This window comes from Aphanomyces invadans, assembly GCF_000520115.1.
Source record: "Aphanomyces invadans strain NJM9701 unplaced genomic scaffold supercont1.27, whole genome shotgun sequence".
Classification (NCBI taxonomy): domain Eukaryota; phylum Oomycota; class Saprolegniomycetes; order Saprolegniales; family Verrucalvaceae; genus Aphanomyces; species Aphanomyces invadans.
Genome location: NW_008580172.1, coordinates 349,518 through 368,321, shown reverse-complemented (window position 1 = coordinate 368,321; position 18,804 = coordinate 349,518). Strand labels below are relative to the sequence as shown.

At 54.4% G+C, this 18,804-nt stretch overlaps 11 protein-coding genes across 15 annotated transcripts in view; 5 read left to right on the top strand and 6 right to left on the bottom strand.

The window, feature by feature from the left end:
* The window catches only part of H310_10617 (hypothetical protein), a 1,389-nt gene extending 1,203 nt beyond the window's left edge, over positions 1-186 (top strand). The window contains exon 2 of the mRNA XM_008877050.1: positions 41-186. The gene's annotated coding sequence lies outside the window, so the exon portion shown is untranslated. The remainder of the gene's footprint in view (positions 1-40) is intronic.
* A 1,856-nt stretch (positions 187-2,042) lies between these two features.
* On the top strand, positions 2,043-2,651 carry H310_10616 (hypothetical protein; the record flags this gene model as incomplete). The annotated part of the gene is made up of 1 exon (XM_008877049.1): positions 2,043-2,651. One exon carries the CDS (start codon positions 2,043-2,045, stop codon positions 2,649-2,651), a length of 609 nt encoding a protein of 202 aa, XP_008875271.1.
* A 355-nt stretch (positions 2,652-3,006) lies between these two features.
* Positions 3,007-5,077, bottom strand: H310_10615 (hypothetical protein; the record flags this gene model as incomplete). The annotated part of the gene is made up of 2 exons (XM_008877048.1): positions 3,007-4,356; positions 4,409-5,077. 2 exons carry the CDS (start codon positions 5,075-5,077, stop codon positions 3,007-3,009), a joined length of 2,019 nt encoding a protein of 672 aa, XP_008875270.1.
* Positions 5,078-5,202: 125 nt separating this feature from the next.
* Positions 5,203-6,114, top strand: H310_10614 (hypothetical protein). 3 transcript variants are annotated; one of them, XM_008877046.1, is made up of 3 exons: positions 5,203-5,425; positions 5,476-5,709; positions 5,800-6,114. In XM_008877046.1, the coding sequence occupies exons 1-3, from the start codon at positions 5,376-5,378 to the stop codon at positions 5,990-5,992; spliced, it is 477 nt and encodes a 158-aa protein (XP_008875268.1). In that variant the 5' UTR covers positions 5,203-5,375; the 3' UTR covers positions 5,993-6,114. The 3 variants fall into 3 exon arrangements, with proteins under 3 accessions (XP_008875268.1, XP_008875267.1, XP_008875269.1); XM_008877045.1 differs by having other exon boundaries at positions 5,476-6,114; XM_008877047.1 differs by having other exon boundaries at positions 5,203-5,709.
* Positions 6,115-6,174: 60 nt separating this feature from the next.
* H310_10613 (hypothetical protein) lies at positions 6,175-7,487 on the bottom strand. Its single transcript, XM_008877044.1, has one exon. The coding sequence runs from the start codon at positions 7,377-7,379 to the stop codon at positions 6,741-6,743; it is 639 nt and encodes a 212-aa protein (XP_008875266.1). The 5' UTR covers positions 7,380-7,487; the 3' UTR covers positions 6,175-6,740.
* A 704-nt stretch (positions 7,488-8,191) lies between these two features.
* Positions 8,192-8,923, bottom strand: H310_10612 (hypothetical protein). Its single transcript, XM_008877043.1, has one exon. It carries the CDS (start codon positions 8,865-8,867, stop codon positions 8,268-8,270), a length of 600 nt encoding a protein of 199 aa, XP_008875265.1. The 5' UTR covers positions 8,868-8,923; the 3' UTR covers positions 8,192-8,267.
* A 195-nt stretch (positions 8,924-9,118) lies between these two features.
* H310_10611 lies at positions 9,119-10,984 on the bottom strand. 2 transcript variants are annotated; one of them, XM_008877042.1, is made up of 4 exons: positions 10,668-10,984; positions 9,874-10,621; positions 9,501-9,815; positions 9,119-9,449 (listed from the first exon to the last, which is right to left on the bottom strand). In XM_008877042.1, the coding sequence occupies exons 1-4, from the start codon at positions 10,929-10,931 to the stop codon at positions 9,259-9,261; spliced, it is 1,518 nt and encodes a 505-aa protein (XP_008875264.1). In that variant the 5' UTR covers positions 10,932-10,984; the 3' UTR covers positions 9,119-9,258. The 2 variants fall into 2 exon arrangements, with proteins under 2 accessions (XP_008875264.1, XP_008875263.1); XM_008877041.1 differs by having other exon boundaries at positions 9,119-9,815.
* A 297-nt stretch (positions 10,985-11,281) lies between these two features.
* Positions 11,282-14,389, top strand: H310_10610 (hypothetical protein; the record flags this gene model as incomplete). Its single annotated transcript, XM_008877040.1, has 9 exons — positions 11,282-11,743; positions 11,787-12,591; positions 12,640-12,691; positions 12,751-12,916; positions 12,962-13,060; positions 13,108-13,442; positions 13,506-13,790; positions 13,833-14,079; positions 14,120-14,389. 9 exons carry the CDS (start codon positions 11,282-11,284, stop codon positions 14,387-14,389), a joined length of 2,721 nt encoding a protein of 906 aa, XP_008875262.1.
* Positions 14,390-14,418: 29 nt separating this feature from the next.
* H310_10609 lies at positions 14,419-15,090 on the bottom strand. Of its 2 annotated transcripts, XM_008877039.1 has the most exons (5): positions 15,047-15,090; positions 14,939-14,980; positions 14,764-14,887; positions 14,620-14,697; positions 14,419-14,571 (listed from the first exon to the last, which is right to left on the bottom strand). In XM_008877039.1, the coding sequence occupies exons 1-5, from the start codon at positions 15,059-15,061 to the stop codon at positions 14,471-14,473; spliced, it is 360 nt and encodes a 119-aa protein (XP_008875261.1). In that variant the 5' UTR covers positions 15,062-15,090; the 3' UTR covers positions 14,419-14,470. The 2 variants fall into 2 exon arrangements, with proteins under 2 accessions (XP_008875261.1, XP_008875260.1); XM_008877038.1 differs by having other exon boundaries at positions 14,620-14,887.
* Positions 15,091-15,396: 306 nt separating this feature from the next.
* On the top strand, positions 15,397-16,207 carry H310_10608 (hypothetical protein). The gene is made up of 2 exons (XM_008877037.1): positions 15,397-15,868; positions 15,917-16,207. Exons 1-2 carry the CDS (start codon positions 15,453-15,455, stop codon positions 16,125-16,127), a joined length of 627 nt encoding a protein of 208 aa, XP_008875259.1. The 5' UTR covers positions 15,397-15,452; the 3' UTR covers positions 16,128-16,207.
* A 178-nt stretch (positions 16,208-16,385) lies between these two features.
* Positions 16,386-18,100, bottom strand: H310_10607 (hypothetical protein). Its single transcript, XM_008877036.1, has 2 exons — positions 17,297-18,100; positions 16,386-17,244 (listed from the first exon to the last, which is right to left on the bottom strand). The coding sequence occupies exons 1-2, from the start codon at positions 18,055-18,057 to the stop codon at positions 16,446-16,448; spliced, it is 1,560 nt and encodes a 519-aa protein (XP_008875258.1). The 5' UTR covers positions 18,058-18,100; the 3' UTR covers positions 16,386-16,445.
* Positions 18,101-18,804: the final 704 nt, after the last annotated feature.

Here is an 18,804-nt window from a genome sequence, read left to right as displayed (position 1 = left end):
CGGTTTTGTGAACGATGGGGCTGCAACGAGCTGGGGGAAGGCTGTCGGGTCGTCGATACACTCAAGAACGCACGTCTTGTACTCCATGGTAGTACCAAATAAAATTGGAGAAGTTTTAGCAATGTTTGGTTCTTCGAAGCGTGAACCAGGCAAGCCGCATTTCATATCAAAAGTCGTGCGAATACCTCCCTCCACGCAACTGTTTTTGTGTTTGTGATGTTATAATTCACAACGGCTCGACGCTCGGCAACAATGCCGATTCGCAACAATTTACTGTTACTATTATCATTGTTATGACTATTGTTGTATATACTTCTATAGCGATGTACAGGTATGTACTAATGAAGTACTAGTACAATTCTTGTAAGAGAATGCAATCCAATTGAATTGCAAGAGCACTATTCAGCAAAATGTGTTCTTTGGGAAATATAAATATATATATTTGTATCAATTATATTTTCTTGGGTTGAATGTGAATTGTTTTGCAAAAGCGTCCAATGGAGGGTTGGTCGTTCGAGTGCTGGTTGACTGGATGCATTTCAATAACTTGGTTCAACATGCACGTTCGAGTGGGAAGGTTCATGCCACTGCTTGGTGGAAGCTCGTGGAAAGGGAATCCATTCGCCCCCCCTTCCCCGCCCCTTGGACACCGAGTCCACCGGATGAGGGGCCACATGTCATGAAACATTACGAAGGCGGTGATGTTGTTCGTTATTGCAAACCACGTTGTGCAGTTTGAAGAAAGTGTGACGGAGGCGATACCGCCTACGATGGCTCTGGTCATCGACGCATTTTAATCGTGGCAGCACGGTCATCTCAGCTACCACGTACTTGTGACCGCAAAAACGAAAGGGTTGTCATCACAGGTGAATGCGAAACCAGCCATCACAGTCACGAAGTCCCAACACAACAGGTTTGATCAGCAGGCTAAGAGATGGGCATCGGCATTGGATGAACGGTCGTGCTTGCCCTCGTGTTGGCTGGCCCAGTTCAATGTATGACGAGCGACCTGGAAAGTTTGGAGAATGCAAACGGCATTGCCCAATTTGTCGTTCAAATTGATAACACGCGGTGAAGTGGGGTCTCGAGCGAGACGGGGGTTACAATCTGATTGCTACATGCTCATGTCATAGTCGTTGTTGTGCCTCAGCGGTAAGAGCAGTTCTTCCACAGCTGCCCCCACCACAATGACAGCGACGACAACCTTGCCGCGACCTCCACCATGGACATCATGTTCAAGGCATGGCTCACCGCTACCAGGAATCTCGCTGTCAACAAAACTTTCTTGGATGGCCGTGGTGCTGGATGGTACCATGAATGTAGTGCAAAGAGTGGTGGACCTCGTGACGCTCGGTAGGCGAGACTAGACCATGATGTGTGCAAGAGTGATTTGACTCAGTTTCAAGTGGCGCCCCGCCATGTTTTCTTTTGGGAACACCACGCCGTCGACGACGACAACTTGGCCGTTGACGCAGACACAATGTCAGCGTCACACCATGATATTGTCAAAGTCCTCGACGAATCGCAGTGTGCCTTGATAGGATGTTCTACTGTGGTGTCGTGGAGGCCACACTTCGGTAGAGCAAGTGGTTGAACAAGGACCTCGGACTGTAGTTGCTTAGGCACTCCATCGTAGTCGGAAGTCTGAGGCGATCACGTTGGTCCGTGGTAGGCTCATGGAAGCAGGACTAGCCATTGTGGTCGTTCAAGGTGCGCCGTGGCAGTCAATAGCTGAATGGATAACACACTGCAGTTAACGTTGCCAGGCACGCCAGTGTTCGCTCTCCACAGACTGGCCAAGCGTTCACGGCACTCTTGAGCGGATGTCGCGCGGAAGGTCGAAATGGCACGAAACCGTCGAACGGCGTTACAGTCGAAGAATTCCCAAAAATCTGGTCTTTTTTTCGAAATTATTTCGATATTTGTACCCGAGTACCGCTTCGGTTTCACCTTCCGTTATTGGATGCGGTTGAAGGCCCACGCCCGCAGGTGGTGTTCTGGTGGAGAACGTCGCCACTCTTCTTCAGTGATATCCACGAGAGATGCGTACCGCCGCCGCCGCAACCAGTGACCTGTACAAACACCGCGAGATCCTGTACCTCCTCCGTGCGGGGGGTCGGTACATCCTCGGCAGCCTCGCCCTCGTCATGCTGTGGCAGGTGGTCACTCTCGTGGTCAAGCTCGAACGCACGATTGTCCAAGACAGATGGAGCGACAGCGCTGTGTTCGCGTTGGTGGCGTGCTACATTGGATGGATCGTCGTGACCACTCTCGGCGGCGCCTGCGGACTGTACTCGTCTGTATACTTGGACATCCCAACCGCGTCGTGGTGCTTGCGGCGATGGTGGCTCCTCATCGCGTTCCAAGTCGTGGAAGGCGTTGTTCTGTTTGGCGTCCTGTGTGAATCCTCGTGCTCTGTCGCGGTGTGGCAGGCCGGGTTTGAATGGAACACCCTTTCCCTCCTGACCACGGAAATCTTCTTTCTCGTGTACGTTTACTTGTACATGCACATCCTGCAAGCGTGCGCCGAGGTCGACCGACACGATGAGGGCTCTGCCATCGCAACTTGCTCGTCCAAGTTGAATCATGTCGTCAAGAACGTGCCTGCCATCGCGTACGGCAGCACGTCCGTCGCCACCATCCAAGTCTAGCCATCCTACTACATCCAACTTTGACATATTTCGCATGGTAGGTACATTCTATTTAATTGAACAAGTACTCGACTACCTGTCCAAACGTGCCATTCTGCGCAGGATGTGATGGCACTTCTTGTCCTCCTCGTAGGATGATCCGTCTGGAATCGGCCTCAGTTGCGGCGGCGGGTGCATCGGTACGACCAAGCCAGGAGGACTGTTGGTGTCGATGCGGTGCGGCGGACGGCATTGCTTTGACGATGCCACAATTCGATGAGCTGGTTCAGGTCACTACAACCACAGAGAACGCCAACGTAGAGAGATGTACGATTGTCATTATTTTTTCGCATCCCTGGACGATGCGCATAATCTTTTACGACGTCTTGTTCATCAACGGCATGCGCTCTCCGTCGGTGGACCCGCCGCCATTGCGTTTTTGAATGCTCAAGACAACGAGGGTAACCAGAATGCCGCAGAGGCCGCCCACGATGAACCCGCTCGTGATCATGCCACCGGCATCACCCGCTGCCACGTCGTTCTTTGTCGTCGAAGGCGACGCGTCATCGTTCCAAGACCAGACGGCCACGTTGCGCGGGTTGGCGTTCTCCACGTCAGTGCCTTCGACACTGACAAGGTGCGCGGACCCGCCAAAATCGCACGTCGCGCCCTTCTCGCGCTCCAAGTGCCAGTACGCGTTGTACGCGTAGTCGCACCGTTCGATGAGAGTGGCGTATTTTTCATTGATGTCTGAGCAGTCGACGCCCGGGCAGTTGCACGCATACTTGAGACCGTTCTCGAGCTCGAATTGCTTGACGCCGCGCTTGGCTTGGCAAATAAACTGACCCTTGTCTTCGCGGACGCACGCGTCGTCGACTTCGTCCGGTTCGTAGTGACTCACGTTCTTGGGGAAGACACCGGCGCGGGCGAGTTGCAAAAAGTCCCACGTAAAGTCGAGTTCGGTCTTGAAGTTCCAAAAGTACCATCCGTGGCCGACCTGGAACCCGTTGAGTTTTTTTCGGTTCAGTTTGGTCGTAAATTCCTTGAGCGTCGTGCCAGGAAACGAGTCGTGCTTGTTGACGGGGCACTTGCCAAACGACGGGCCGGACGTGCCCGTGCCGTACGGTCCTTGAATCGGCTTGGTCACGTCAAGGGGGGTGCCAGGGAAGCCGTACCCCAGGTACGTGCTCTCAACAGGACATGCTTGCATCGTGCACTCGACCTTGGGGAACCCCGGCAGGTTGTCGTTAAACCCGTTGAGCCACATCGCGCAGTTGTCGGTGGCGAGCGACCACTCGCCGACGATCACCGGCATCAGCGCGTTTTCCATGCTCGAGATCGTGTACTTTTGCTGGCACGCGTTCGACCCGTAGTCTTCGGCCGAGCTCGGGTTCATCCACGCTTGGTAGATGTGTGTGTCGAGCGCAATGTCCGGGCAACCCTTCATGAAGTCGCCCCAGTAGTTGAGCCCGAACCGGAACGAGTCGTGCACGACAAACTTCCACGATGGAGCGAGGTTCTTGACGCGCTTGTACGAATCCCAGTAAAAGTTCTTGAGGATGTTGATGGGGGTCAGCTCCCACGGCTCGTTGACCGGTTGCAGCCCCAGCACGGACGGGTGCTTGGCATACCGCTTCACGATGCGCGTGACGACTTCAAGGGACTGGTTCAAGTTTGTGTAGTTGATCGACGAGTAGTTGTGGTTGATCAGGTCAAATGTCCCGGCCTAATGCGGCACGTCGTGAACAAGAAGAAGGAAGGACGAGCACAAGGAATACCCATTCGGCATATCGAATCGGCCAATGCTCAAACGTAGTCGTGCCCACAGGCTGCGTGCTCGCGATCGACGTCCACTTGACTTGATGCGCGCGACCCGAGTTGTCGAACCCGTTCTGACTGCCGATGTGGCCATGGATGTCGATGAGCGCGTTGATCCCGTACTTCTTGCACAAGTCGAGCACGCGGTCGAGGTGTTCAATTGCCCCGTCCGTGCACCCGACGTACGGCCCATACGGAACGAACATCCAATCTCCCACGGGAATGCGCAACGAGTTAATGCCATAGCTGACGAGCTCCGCAATGTCCTTCTCCGTCACCCACTGGTTCCAGTGGATGCGGAGTTGACGGTTCGCTTCGACAGGGCCAAGGGCCGAGCAGAATGTGTACTGGTCCATTCCCGTCTTTTCCGGCGCCTTGTCGCCAAAGCGCTCCTGTGTGCCAAGGAACTGGTAGAACAACGTCGGGGTGAGCCACGGCTCGAGAACGAGCCACCCGCCGAGGTTGACACCTCGCACTTGCATATTGAACGGCGTCGAGTGGATGTCTTGCGAGCAAGTCTGGGTATTGTCATGCGCAATGAAGTCGCGAAACTTAATCGGGATGTCATTCTTGTCGAGCGCAGACGCGGCAGCGGCAGCCATCGCGAGCATCACTCCTCGGCCCTTCATGCCTGCTCCGACGCTGAAAATCCACAAATGACTGGGAAGAGAAGATTGCCAAATCATGTATGCGCCCAAGATATTTCCTGCGTATCCGGATGATCTCGGATTTTTAAATAAATGCCATGACGATATTTCCACGAACAGTGATATTGTAACTCTCGTCTTCCGATATCTCAAATTTAAACGTAGTAATTCAATAAAGCAATGATCCCCTACCCCCGTGCTTCCTTTAGATCTTGGTTATCCGGACGAGATGTGAAACGTTGTCGAACAAGCAACTAGCGCCGGCGGCGGGCGTCAGGGAATGTGCCTAGTTGGAAGGCTCGCTTCTGATCAGGCGCCTCTTGAAGACGGGTAGGCAATGCAGCTTCATCCGGACGTACCAAGCTGATGCCGATGTGAAGGAAGTGCCGTGGCGCAAAGGGGGCGCGCGACATACATGTGCAACGTGTCGCCGCGTCGTCACCACCTCGGCGTCAACCTGGGATGAAGCTGTCTCGTGCTGTAAACAAAGAAACGTACTGCGCGATGTCGAGTGTGAGAATCAGGATGCAGGACTCGAGCGTACTGTACGCGCGACCTTGGCGTTCACCGAGGCGGCTGCTGGCGACCACCAACAGTCGGAAGCAGCGAACGAGGTATCGACAATCCATCCTTGGCCGCATGCGATTTCCACATTGCTGCTGTCATCGTGGCACTGACTGTATTTCACCAATTCCAGCACACAGAGCAATGTCGAATATACACACCTCCACGAACTGCACGAATTTTTTTGTGCCAGAGCACAAATACCGACGGATTCTTGGTTCACCGAGATCGACACTGGCACAGCGACGTCCCAAGACGATCGACCGAGTCAAATCCTCTTATCCTCCAGCAGGAGTGCACACGTGCCATGCGCCGTCGGAGGAGTCTTCCTGACCTTGGCTGCGATAGGTCACGCGTGGAGAAAGCCAAGTTTATCGGTGACCACAGGAACTATGTAATGTGGTGAAATACGTAAAATACTACTAATAATTTGATTGGATAAATTATTACTACAAGTATTTTCAATCGTGTTTGCAACTGGATACTAATACTATGTAGAACTTCTGTAGTCAAGTGCAAAAATACTGCAGCGCAACCAAAGCGACCCACGACCTGCGCGATGCCTTCGAGATTCCACCCGCCGACGGCACGCGAGTCTTGTTGCCATTCTTGGCAGCGCTTTGGCGGTACTCCAGATGATGCGTGGCAGTTGCCATCGCCACAAGTCCCGTTGTCACTGGACTGGCTTGGTGTCCTAACACAACGCAGCTAGTGGCCTCGGCGCTCTACTTGAGTTGCCCTGTCGAAACCGCGGCTATCAAAACGCCGAGTGCATTCTCCGCGTTGTCGTCGTAAGCGCTACAGTTGGCATGTTGGCACTGCTCGTTCTGCTGCCCAGAATGACCACTCAGCCCAACACCAGCGCCTTTCACAGTACATTTACACGAAATGCGGTTTTTGCCACTACCTCGCAGTACTTGCGATCAAGGGCTATTTGGCCCGAACGGCGCCATCCAGCAACGGCTATCGTACCAATTGCAGCTCCCGTTGTCAACAGTGTGACCGCGCATCGACTTGGCCGGACTGTGCTACTACCTCTGCCAACTCGCTACAACTAGATTCCTATGTTGGATTAAGACTTCTATAACGTACACGTCGTGGTGCCGTACGTGGGCATATTGTCCGTGGGTCCTTGGACTGGGTGCAGAGGGACCAAGCAAATGCCTTCGCCATCCTCGTTCGTGCGCTGGCGTTCCCATTCTTGTAGCACCACGATGTAGCTGTGGACAAACAGCACAAATACGCCTTCAATCGCAATCAACACGACCGATTCCCACGCCAGCGTCGCGTTCAGCTGTCCCTTGTCGGTTTGGTGCTCGGGCGAAGCCAGCATAGCGCAAAGCGCCAGGTATTGCGCAGCCTGGATACATGCTAGCACAATCCACGAGCGCAGGCACAGAGTCGCGGACGGAATATGAAATCGATACGCTGCGCAGAAGCCCGCAACGCCCCCCACAGTCGACGCGACTACCCACGCTATTTGGCACAGGAGGAGCAAACTCGGTAGCCAATTGGACTGGCCTCCCAAGTCACCACTGTCGTTGTGAGTGGTTGCAACCGACTGGACAACATGGACCCCAACGATCGCGGACTGCAGCACCATGTTGCCGGCCATGATTGCCAGCAAGAAGCGCCCAGTTGACCGGTACGAGTGCAGGGTGTCCATGTACCCAGTGCGGAGATACGACTGGACGTGCGACGTTAAAGTGGTCAAGACCATGACGCGGTGGAGGGCCGAGGTACGTCAACGGGCAAGAATGCGACAATGCAACCATATGAGCACGGTGTTGTCGTTCGGAATTCGAAGGGGCGACCTTTCGAACGTTCCAACGGTTTTTTCCATCATGTTCGAGAGAACGTCCCCACGCCGCCGCGCAAGTTGACCAGGTCAACATGGCAGTGCTACAACCCACAGGACGCGCGAATGCGGGCGAAGCTCCAGGGAGAAACGGGGGCGATGGAGTGGTTCCATGCTCAAGCTTTCGACTCCCCCTTTGAGAAAATCCGAAGCCTCGTGCCAGCGACCTGGACAACTGCACTGTGCATAGACAACTCGTCCGTCCTGTCAAGCGTTGCCGGTGTCGAGATCATGGACAGTGCACTGCTGCAGCACCATACTGATCAAGCATCTGTCGAGGGAGCATGCGCTGAATGACGGACGGCAACCCCAGTTGATGGCGCCACCTCCTCGCCGTTGTAGGACGCGCCACGTCGAACCCCCCCATCTGTCATTTTGCATCGAAAATCCCGCCAATCATAAGCACGGACGATCTCCATCCGCCGTTCAAATCAGTATGATTGGTCGAGCGTAGGCATCGAATTTTAGGGACACTGCATGAAGAAGTGGCGTGTGCTTTGAACATCTCTACATGAACCAACGCCGTTCGACCGACCATCCACAGCATTTGCCGATTTCAACGGCGGGGAAACCATTCAGTCCTACCCCCTCGAGCACCACAAAGTCGTCGCCGCAACACTCGTCTACAGAGCGGGAGTCTTCGACCTGGTGCTCTGTTGTGCGTTCCTCAAAGTAGGATGCAACGTCTCCCAGCAATGGCACCATTGCATTCGAAAACCCTGACAACGTACATCGAGAGGACTCGCAGGTTTAAATCGCAAAGGCCGCCGACTCGGTCCCGTACGGCGTTACGTGATTGGACACGACGGGCGACAGGAGGGCCTCCTCGACGAGATGTTTCCCTTCTTGTGCTTGCAATGCCTTGCCAGGTTCACACAAGTCGAGCAGCTGGATGTACGCAGCGATGAACCCAATGAAAAACACTTCGATCGCGAGGAGGGATGCCGTGTTCCACAGCAACGACTCGGTCGCGTCCATCGTGTTCAGGACATCGGGCGCGAGAAAAACCATGGCAACGAACGCTTCGACCGTTTGAAACAGCGCCAGCGCGACCCACGCATAGAGGCAGTACAACGCCGTTGTGGAATCGAACTGGTGCGCCGAGTAAAGGCCAAATAGTCCTCCGGCCGTCGAGATCACTATCCACATCGTATAGCTGGCCACGAGACCCGCAAACCCCATGTCGCTCCATTCGTTTGTGTACATGGTTTCTGCCAACTTGTACGACATGAACCCCGCTTGAAGGAGCATGTTCACGGCTAGCGAAGCGTACAGATACCGCCCCGTGGTGCGCAGGGAGAGCAGTTGATCGAAGCTGCAGTCGAGCACACGTCGCGGTAGGATGTTCATCTTGCTGTCGCGGAAGGTTGCAGAATGAACGAGTACTGCATCACGTGATGTGCATGGCACTCATCTCAAGTGTCCACGAAAATGCAGTTTGAAACGAGGCACATTTTAAATGTATTACAAAAACGATTTCACGTGTTTCGAATGCATTTAAATTGTTTCGTGGGAGAGTCGGCTTCAAATCTCGCTCATGCGTTTTATCCCGAGTTCAAGACAGAGTCGGTCTAAATGCTTAAACGCAGGACGTTTAACACTGCAGGCCGAAATAACGTTGGAATTTAAACAAAATTGAACCGGTTCATGCGTCTGAGGTCACGGCGGATTCCTCGTCGTCTTCTCCATGTGGCGCGGCATGGACCACGGCAGGATGGCGATTCTACATAAGAATGTGCTATTAAGGGTGAGAGTTCTCGTCGGTGGTGGGAGCTCGTGCTAGTGCAGTTCGAAGTGGAAGCCCTCCGCTTCCAGGTGGACCTGCTGCCGTGGGAGGTGTTGGGAGAAACAAATCCCATTGCCGCAGCGTTCCCTCCGAGCACCATGACACGACGTGGGAGCTTCCATTGGACGCGAGGTTCAGGATCCGACCTATGAGTCCCATCATGAGCACTCGAGAACATCGCCTCATGGAGCACGTACCAGAACGGGTAGTAAAAGAACGGATCTTTTGCATGGAAGGGTAGCTCCACAGCGTCATCGCGGGAGATTGAAACCCATGTGCACTGAGCAATTCTTTATACTTGTTTCCGCTCTGAGGAGACGACCAGACCAAGGCAGACACCTGGGCGTGCGTGGCTTTTGACTGCAACAGCATGCCCGTGTTCGAGTTCCAGAGTTTGATTGACTTGTCAGCGGTGCCTCCGCCACTTGCCAAGAGCGATGCTTCCCACGGACACCACGCCAGCGCTTTCACGGCGGCGGAGTGCTCCATCAACCGATGAACCGGTCTGTGCACTACAATTACATCAAGACGTCAGGTCGCATGGTTTCCGCGCTATACATTTTCAAGTACCTTGTTTGAGGTCCCATATATTGACCACATTGTCGTTCCCCCCAGAGGCCAAGGACGTGCCGTTGCCGGCAAAAGCGAGTCCGCACACTTCTTGATCATGTCCTTGAGATCGGATCGGAAGGGTGGGCTGGCGAAGTCGCAGGTCGTGATGAGCAATTGAGGCATCGCGGGACCCAGAGCTCAAGATCGAACTCGGCTCGGACCATGCCAGCGAACTGATCCGGTCAGAGTGGCCGCCCACAATGGACTGCACGCATATGCCGGAATGGGAGACGTCGTAAATGTAGATGTTGGCGTCTGAGGTCCCGACGGCGAGGTGACTTGGGGACGTCCATGCAAGCGACGAGATGTACGTGGATGACGATGGAAGCTTGTCTTTTATGGGTAGGGTGGACATGGTCCGGCGAGCATTGATCGCGCGGTAAATCACGACATCCTTCAAGGTGGCGCATGCGACGGTCAACTGGGATGGGTGAGTCGCCAGCACGTTGATGTAAAAGTCATCCTTTGTGAGGGTATCTGCTTGAAATAGCACTCGCGAGACGGACGAAACGCGACGAGGGTAGTCCACAAAAACACTGCCTGTCTGTCGTTCGGGAAAGTTGGGAGGGGGCGGGCGCGAGATGGGCCTTAGAATGCGGTAATCGCGAGGTGGTGCGGCCGCTTGCGCTAGTTCTGGTGCTGTGAAGAACAGAATCGACGACGCAGGTGGAGAGGATGGCGCGACTTGCAGGTCCGCCGTGTGTTTCTACATTAATGTGTCGGAGAGCTTGCACAAAGAAAGCTGCACGTACAAGCATCTCCCGGCGTTTTCGCAACCACCGTGGCAACTTGATAGAGTCAAAGTCGCCGTGGAGGTTTGCTTCAACCTGGACAATGTCTTCCTCGTTGAGGACATCCAACGTCGCTATGTTTCTGTCCGCAGCAGTCGCGTTCTCCTTTTCAGCACTCATGTAGCGATCCATCTTTTGCCGCTTGGCCTTTTTTGCCGACGACCACAGCACCTTCGGCTTGGATGTTGCTGCATCTTCGGGCCGACGAGATGGAGTTCCCTCCATCCTCGTTCGCCTTGTGTTGAATTCAAAAATACAATTGCTCTCCGGATAACCAAGAAATCGATATTTGGATAGTGTAATATTCAATATAGACAGTAACAATCCAAAAAATATGAAACTACCCGGCATCCTCCCTGAGTAAAAGTGAAATTACCCTCACATTTTAGTGTTGTACCGCTTCCGTGAGGATTTTGCCAGAATATATCAATAGCGCGATGAATGTTGATGTACTGACCACGAGGCAACAGTAGAATTATCATGAATTTTTTGTGAATACTTCGTGAGGGTGTTATTTTCTGTTTTTATCCGGATTGGATGGGTTGACACAATTTGAATTTCGGCCGCCGTCGGTGATGGAGCAAAAGAAGGAAGAGGGCAAGGCGTTCTTTACGCAAGGCAAGTGGGCCGATGCACTTGCTAGCTATCAGGCAGCGCTAGCGTACCCAGCTGTACCTGTCGACATGAAGAGTCTGCTACTGAGCAACATTGCGATGTGTCAGCTGAAGCTCCGAGATTTTGCTGGTACTATCTCGACCTGTGACCAAGCCATGGCATTGCCGCAAGTCATGGAATCCGTCATGGAAAAGCTTCTATTCCGCCGCGCACAAGGTTATATGGAAACTGATCAATTGACTGCATCTGCCCATGACGTCAAGGCCGTGCTGCAGATCAATCCAGGAAACAAACCCGCCGCGTTGCTGTTGCGTCAATTGCAGGAACGCGCCCGTGCTGACACATCCGGTGTCGGTAAAGCGCTCAAATCTCTTCGCGAGTCTCCATCCCTGGATCCATTGCGCTTCCTCGAGCATGCTTCGGTACGTCCTCCCCAATTTTGTTGTCCCTGATGACGCTAAGCAGGATTCGAGCACGTACCGCGACGTCGTTGCTCAACGCGGTGAGTCTGTGCTGTGGAAATGCGTGTACACATGCGAAGACCGTTTGGTGGGTGCTGCCGCGCTGCGTGTGCTGCACAAGATGACCGCGACATGCGGCAACGCTGTCTTAGCTGCGGTCGATGTGGCTATCTTAACGACGTTTGTCCAACCGCCGCAAGTCGCCCTCGTCACGTGTGCCGATGACTTTGTTTTGGAGGTGGGTGTGATTGGTCTGTGCGGCGCTCTCGTGGGTTATTTCCTCGCCCACCCCAAGGAAAACTCCCCCTCCCTTCCGACCAACACCCAACGGTTGCTGCTTGACGCTGTCCTGAACGGGCTGCGAAGTGCTCATGTCCAGCTTCAAGTCGCCGCTCTTGATACGTTGCTGACGGACCTCAAGGATCATGCGAAGGTGCGCACATCGCTGGACGAATTGGGCATTTTCCCATTGCTCCTGTCTCGCGCCGACGTGCTGGAGGAAAAAACCGTGTCCCGCGTCGCGCTCTTGTTTTCCCAAGTCCTTGCGTCATTCGAAGGCAAGGAGACCCACATCGAACGCCTGGTACAAGACTATTGTGTCCTGCCCATCATGCGGGCGTCGTCGATGGCGGCCGCCAGCCCCGGCGCCGTCCTCCTTTGCAGTGTCTTTCTCGTCAATGCGAAACTCGGAAGCGTGGCCATCCAGAGTCAAGCGTCGTTTTTCAAGCACCTCGGAGCGCTCTTGCTGGGGTCGTCCAACATGCTCGCGCATCAGGAACTCGTCATGGACTTGGTCGCGTTCGTCGCTGGTACGATCGTCCCTTCATTCGGTCATGCACTGAGCGGCGATACAACAGGATCGGACACCGGTGCCGCTTGCATTCCCCTCGACCTGCGCGTGGAATTGGGGTGCGGCATGGAGACTTGCACCATCGAGTTGACCTGATCGATCGATATATTCTTGCTAGGAAGCTCATGCAATGCGACATGGACGATAAGCACCTGAAACTGCAAGCGACGGCCGTGGCGGCTCTAGTCAAGCTGCACATTGTGGAAAAAACCTTTGAAGCAGAGACCCCGACCGGCCACATGATGGTCGACTCGGTCTTGGATCTCCTCGAGCGTCTTGACAATGTACGGATCGATGACCATGAAACGTGTGGCTGACATGCATCGTAGACTGGTGTGCGGCCATCGGTGGTCGGGTCCACGGCCGCAGAACGTTCGATCGAAGCGCTGTCGTATATTATAACGTTCACGTCGGTCAAGGATCTGCTCGTACGTGCTCGTTTGTTCTCGATCGGATGGCGAATAGTGGACGGTAGGTCAAACGACCCAAGGCGCTCGCGCCGCTCCTCCACATCTCGCCGACCGACACGCCGTCCAACATGCTGTACGGCATTGCGTACTCGCTGCACCACTTGCTCACGTCCGAGTCACACTTGAAGAAACAAAAGATGGCCAACAGTGAGATGACGCCGGACCAATACGAACAACTCCAGCACGCGCTCAAGCAAAAATCCGAACTCGACGATGGTGACAGCCCGCAGCAAGTGCATGCCCGTCTTGCGATCGTCCTGGGTCTCCCCACCGCAGTGAAGACGTTGGTGCAGCTCCTCAAGACCAAGAGTTCTGCTGTGCTCGAGCTCGCAATTCAAAGGTATCGTCATCGTCTCTATTCAACCCCACTACACGAACTCAAAACACCGCCGCCATCCACCAGCGCGTTGCATGCCACCGAGAGCGTCGAGATGCGCGGCAAGCTCGTGCAGGGAGGGCTCTTGGCTGGGCTATTCCCCCATGCCTACAAAAACGAACCAGCCCAGCAAGCCATCGCCAAGATTTTGATCACGACCAACCCAAACTTGATTCCGTCGGCGCAGTTGCTCTCGGCCGTCCAGCCGCTGCGCGCGCTTTGTCAAAATAAACACGACTCGGCGCTGCTTCAGTTTGAAGCATTGATGGCCCTGACCAACATCGCGTCCGTGTCGATGGAGACCAAAGCGCGGTACGTCTGTACGACCCTCGCTGGAGTCTGAGCTTAGCGTAGCATCCTCGCGGACCAAGGGCTGTCGGCCATCCAGTACCTACAATTCTCGGACCACCATCTCGTCCGCCGCGCCGCCACCGAGTGCCTCACGAACCTTCTGCCCCACGACGATGTCCTGACGGTGTTTTGCCAGCCCGACAAAGCCCGTCTCTGGCTCGCGTTCTCGTCCATTGAAGAGAGCGAAGAAGATTTCGAAACTGCGCGGGCGGCGGCCGGCGCGCTGGCCACGGTCTCGCAGTACGGCGAGGTATGCAAAACATCTCAAGCCTTCCCACCGTGCCATGTAGGTGTGCAAAGTTTTGATGGAACAAGAGCCGTTGGTGACTGTCCAGGCCGTGCTTGGCATGCCAGATGTGTCCCCCGAACTCGTCCACCGCCACGTCGTTGTGCTGCAAAACCTGCTCGAGTACGTTGCAACTTTGAACGATGACAAGCAGGCATTGTACAAGGCCCAGATGAAACTGATGCTGCCCACGGTGCAGCTGCTGGTCACTTCCACGCCCGTCGAGATCAAACCAGTCGCGCAGGCGTGCTTGGACTTGCTGCTGCAGTTTTGACCGACCCCATCGCGTTGAATAGACGGCATACGACATACGATAGATGGTACAAGGACTTTTTGGCGAGATGCTGGCGGTCGACTAGTGCTCGCCGTGTTTACTCACCGATGGCGAGATCGCCACGCCGTACACGGTCACAACGCATTGAATCGTGCTATTTTCCCACAGCACCGTGCAATTTCCTGCACGCAACGTCGTGAGAATCGCAAGACAATTACGACACTACATACCGTCGACAACAGGGTCCCAGTAACACGCTGCTGCGGTCGTCACGCCCGCGCCGGTCTTCTGCATGATCAAGCAAGTGACTGGGCCAGACAACACACATCCGTGGAAGCCATCGTGACGAGGGGGGGATGGCTTGGCATACACACCTGCGTACTTGAATGGCTTGTTCAGGTTTTGGAGACCGCTCAGTACGATGGCAACGAGCGAGTTGGTCCAGTCGTTCACCTTTTTGCGGTTGTACACGGTGTCTTTCAAGGTGGATTCGATTGCCTGGTGAAGTTCGCATCACGCCACCGCAAGAACAAGAACGAACTCACGTACGTTCTTTGAGATGGGCACAACATCGTCGGCACTGAATTCGCTCTACAAGGATAGGGATCGAGACCGCGTCATGTGTAGCCAGGTTCATGGGGCATCACGTCGCCTTACGTCGCCAGTGTCCATTGCGTTCGGTTCAAGGTGTCGCTTCAAAAGATCCAGTTAGAACCTTGGTATTTGTATAGTATACAAATGTTTCGATAACCCTTCAATAAAGTATGCCACGTCGACGTTTCTGTGGTTGACTTCATTACAGTACATTGAACATACTTCCCATGAGCAAAGGTCCAGTTCACCCCCCCCGGTAAAGTAAAGATTTGTTGAACTTGGAAACTTCTGCCCTTCATTAAAGTACTCGACTTCTACGGAATCGTCAGCAGAATGCAGGTTTTGACTTTGATTTTGTATACATAGGTATTTTCAAATTGAGTTATAGCCAACCACACTTCGAGAAATTCAAAGCGCAAACGGTGGTGTCCGGATACCCCATTTGAACCAAATTCTGAGGCATCGTGATATGAAGACGGCGTCCACATCTCCCGCCCGACGGAGCCTCGCCGCAGCCATCGGCGATGTCAGTCCCCCTCGAACGAAGAAGGAAGCTGAGTGCCCAGGAGCACCGAAGAAAAAGAAACGAACGAAAGTGCGCACGTTCCCGCGACTGATCTTGAACGCAGACAACGAGGCAGGAGGAGGCATCATAGCCAACCCCGCCGCCGTCCGATCCTTGGAGGACGAACTGCGCGTCGCGGCACCCCCTGATGAGGTTGTTCCATCGAAAGGAATCGCGGATAGTCCCGCCCCTTCCGGTCTGATGGCCTTTGTCGCGATCTCGAGCACTTCTCCAGTCCGATCACCAATCGCTACACGGTCCAAGACGTCGCTTGCGACGCGTTTATCGACGCCATCGCATCTACGCAGCCCGGCCACTCCGTTAGTCCACCCCATTTCTCCGTTGAAGTGCTGATCGTCCGTTTGTAGAAACCTCCGCCGTGTCGCTCACACGATGACCCACAACGCCCCCAGTCCCGACACGACTCGTCACGTGGTGCCGCGACCGGCGATCGCCCCACTCCCCATGGGAGACTTGAACGTATGCAAAGATCCTTCCGAGGAAGGTGACAGTTCCATCAACCCCATTCCATCTCGCGCGATGTACTTTGGCATCCCTCCACCCTTGTTTCTACACTAAGTCTGTCGCGGGTTGGAGCATGTATTCTCCCTTCCTCGCGGCTGTATTTATTCCTTGAACATGAAGTACGTTGTCCATAATCCTCCTTTCTCACGACATGCGCCAAGTTTCACCGCGTCGACCGCTTCCGTCCCGGCAGTCCAGTCATGCAAATCCCATTCGCCTCCATCCATCCACCCAGGAGCACTCCGAGGAACGCCATCCCGTCTTCCATGGCCACTCCACTTGTCCCGCTTCCGTCGAGTCCTCATCCAACAACCAACCCCATGACGAAAACTGTTAATTAGGAGGAACAAGAGTTTACGGGGGCAAGGAAATCTAATGGGCGAACTGCCGCGTGTCGTTCTTGGCACGCTTCCCGTATGGGTTTTCAGCGCTGAACTGGTGGCCGCTCTTGTCATATCGACCGCGATCTTCTCGCTTGCGCTTACCGTCCTTCCCAGCGGTTTTGACCGGCAGCGTCACCTTGGGCGGCACGGTAAGTCCAAAGGATTTCGCGACGGCTTGCAGGTCCAACGTCCCGACGTCAAAGATGTTTTTGAGGCCGTGCGAGGCATACGCGAGGAGATAACTCCGGTACGCTTCTTTGGCCGACTTGTGCAGGTAGTACGTCTTCTCGACAAGCTTCATGAGCTGCGCTTCGACTTGCGCGATCTTCTTGGACGGAAAGTCGTACTCGGACAGGCCCACCTTGGCCGCCTTGAGGTACTTGAGGAAACCGAGTTCCTCGGGCAGCAGCATGAGCAGCGCTTTGCCGGCGCCGGTCGCGCCACGCGCCGTTCGCCCGACGCGATGGATATATTCCTTCGGATCATCCGGCGGATCGAACTGGATGATCCAGTCTACGGCCGGGATGTCCAACCCGCGCGCGGCCACGTCCGTGCAGAGCAGGATGCCGCTCTTGGCGCTGCAAAACTGGAAAAACGTCGTCGTGCGCTTGTTCTGCTTTTGCTTGCCGTGGATATCCAGGACCGGCACGTCGATGTAGTTGAGCAGCTCGCCGTAAAACTTGACAGCATTGCACGATGAAAAGAACACCATGACCTTCTTGTTGAGATTTTTCTTGAGGAATGTGAAGAGAAGGAGGAAGCGCTTGTCGCTCGGCGTCACGACATAGCTAGAGAAACGAACGAAATGACGACAGACGCGACAACCGATATCGATCGTACCCCTGCTCGAGCGTCTGCACGGTGGCTTCCGAGTTCGCGTCATCTTCGACGCCGACGTAGACGGGAGTGCCTTGCATCGATACCTTGATCAAGTCTTCGACCTTTTTTGTCTGCGTTGCACTAAACAACATCGTTTGCCGCGTCTTCGGGATGCACTTGATGATCTGGCGCATTTCTTCTTCGAAACCAATCGACAGAATGCGATCGGCTTCGTCAATCACGAACGTGAGCAGGTTGTGGTAGATAAACCCCTTGGTGTTTTGCAAGTGGTCGAGCAATCGCCCGGGCGTCGCGATCAAGATGTTGACGCCCTTGACGAGTCGCTCGGCTTCCGCACGACGGTTCGCGCCGCCCATCACAATGCCGTGGGTTTGCGTGTGGTACTTGGTGATTTCCTTGACAACGCCGTAGATCTGCAACGCCAACTCGCGCGTCGGCGAGATCACCATACACCCCGTTCCCTTGCGCGCCGTGAATTTGACCTTGTACAAGAGTTCCACCGCCGGGATCAGGAAACTCAACGTCTTTCCGCTACCTGTCTTGGCCGCACCCAGCAAGTCGCTGCCGCACAACAGCGGCCGGATCGACTTGGCTTGAATCTTGGTCATCTTGACAAAGTTGAGCTCCTTCAACACGCGCTGGGTGGGTTCAGACAGCGGGAGGGACTCGAATGTCTCCTCCGAGAAGTAGCGGCTGTCCTGCTGCGCGACCGGAGCTTCTGCCAAAGCGTCCTCCACCTCCAGATCGGCCGACGTGCTCATGATGTTGAACCAAATCTATATTGAGACCTTGGCCCACGCAGCCCGCGCAAAGCATTGGCTGAGGAATTCTGCTTCGTTAAAGTACGTTTACCGCATTCGAACTTTAAGAGGTCCATGAGCAGCAGCCAGTTTCGGACAGTTTATCTAAAACGTGCGTTTAAGTAAAGCGTGTCCTACTGAAATGTACTAGTAGTAGTAGTAGTACAGTACGTAAGATGCACAACACCGAAAAGTCACACCAATCAAATGTCCTTGATTGGCGCAGTAGCGGACAATGCCCGTTGATGACATCACAGCAATCTTAGCACCGACCAGGCAAACTGTGAGAATAGAGCCCATCAGATAGAAGCGTGAAGGCAATATCAAGCACCCTCTGGGCCAAACCATGGTACACCACCTTTAGACCTGAGGTTCAATGTTCATGGTTGCGAGGATCGAGCTGTCATGCATCGTTTGTGTTAAATCGCGCGATTACATCGAATGCCAAGTCGCATGAAAGGTCTACACGACACAGACCCAACTTCCTCTTCAGTCGAACCTCCACATGAAATAGATGTATATATTAGTTTGAGTTTGTCGTGTTGAGGCGGCCTAGACATGGCGAATCGGGTTTCCATGGGTCGGTGTGGACGCGATAACGTAGGCGACGGGTTGCTCTTGCCGAGATCGCTGGTCGCGAAACTGCACGAACATGCCGACAAACGCCAGCACCACCGAACCAGCCAAGTAACCCCACCACTCTACTGG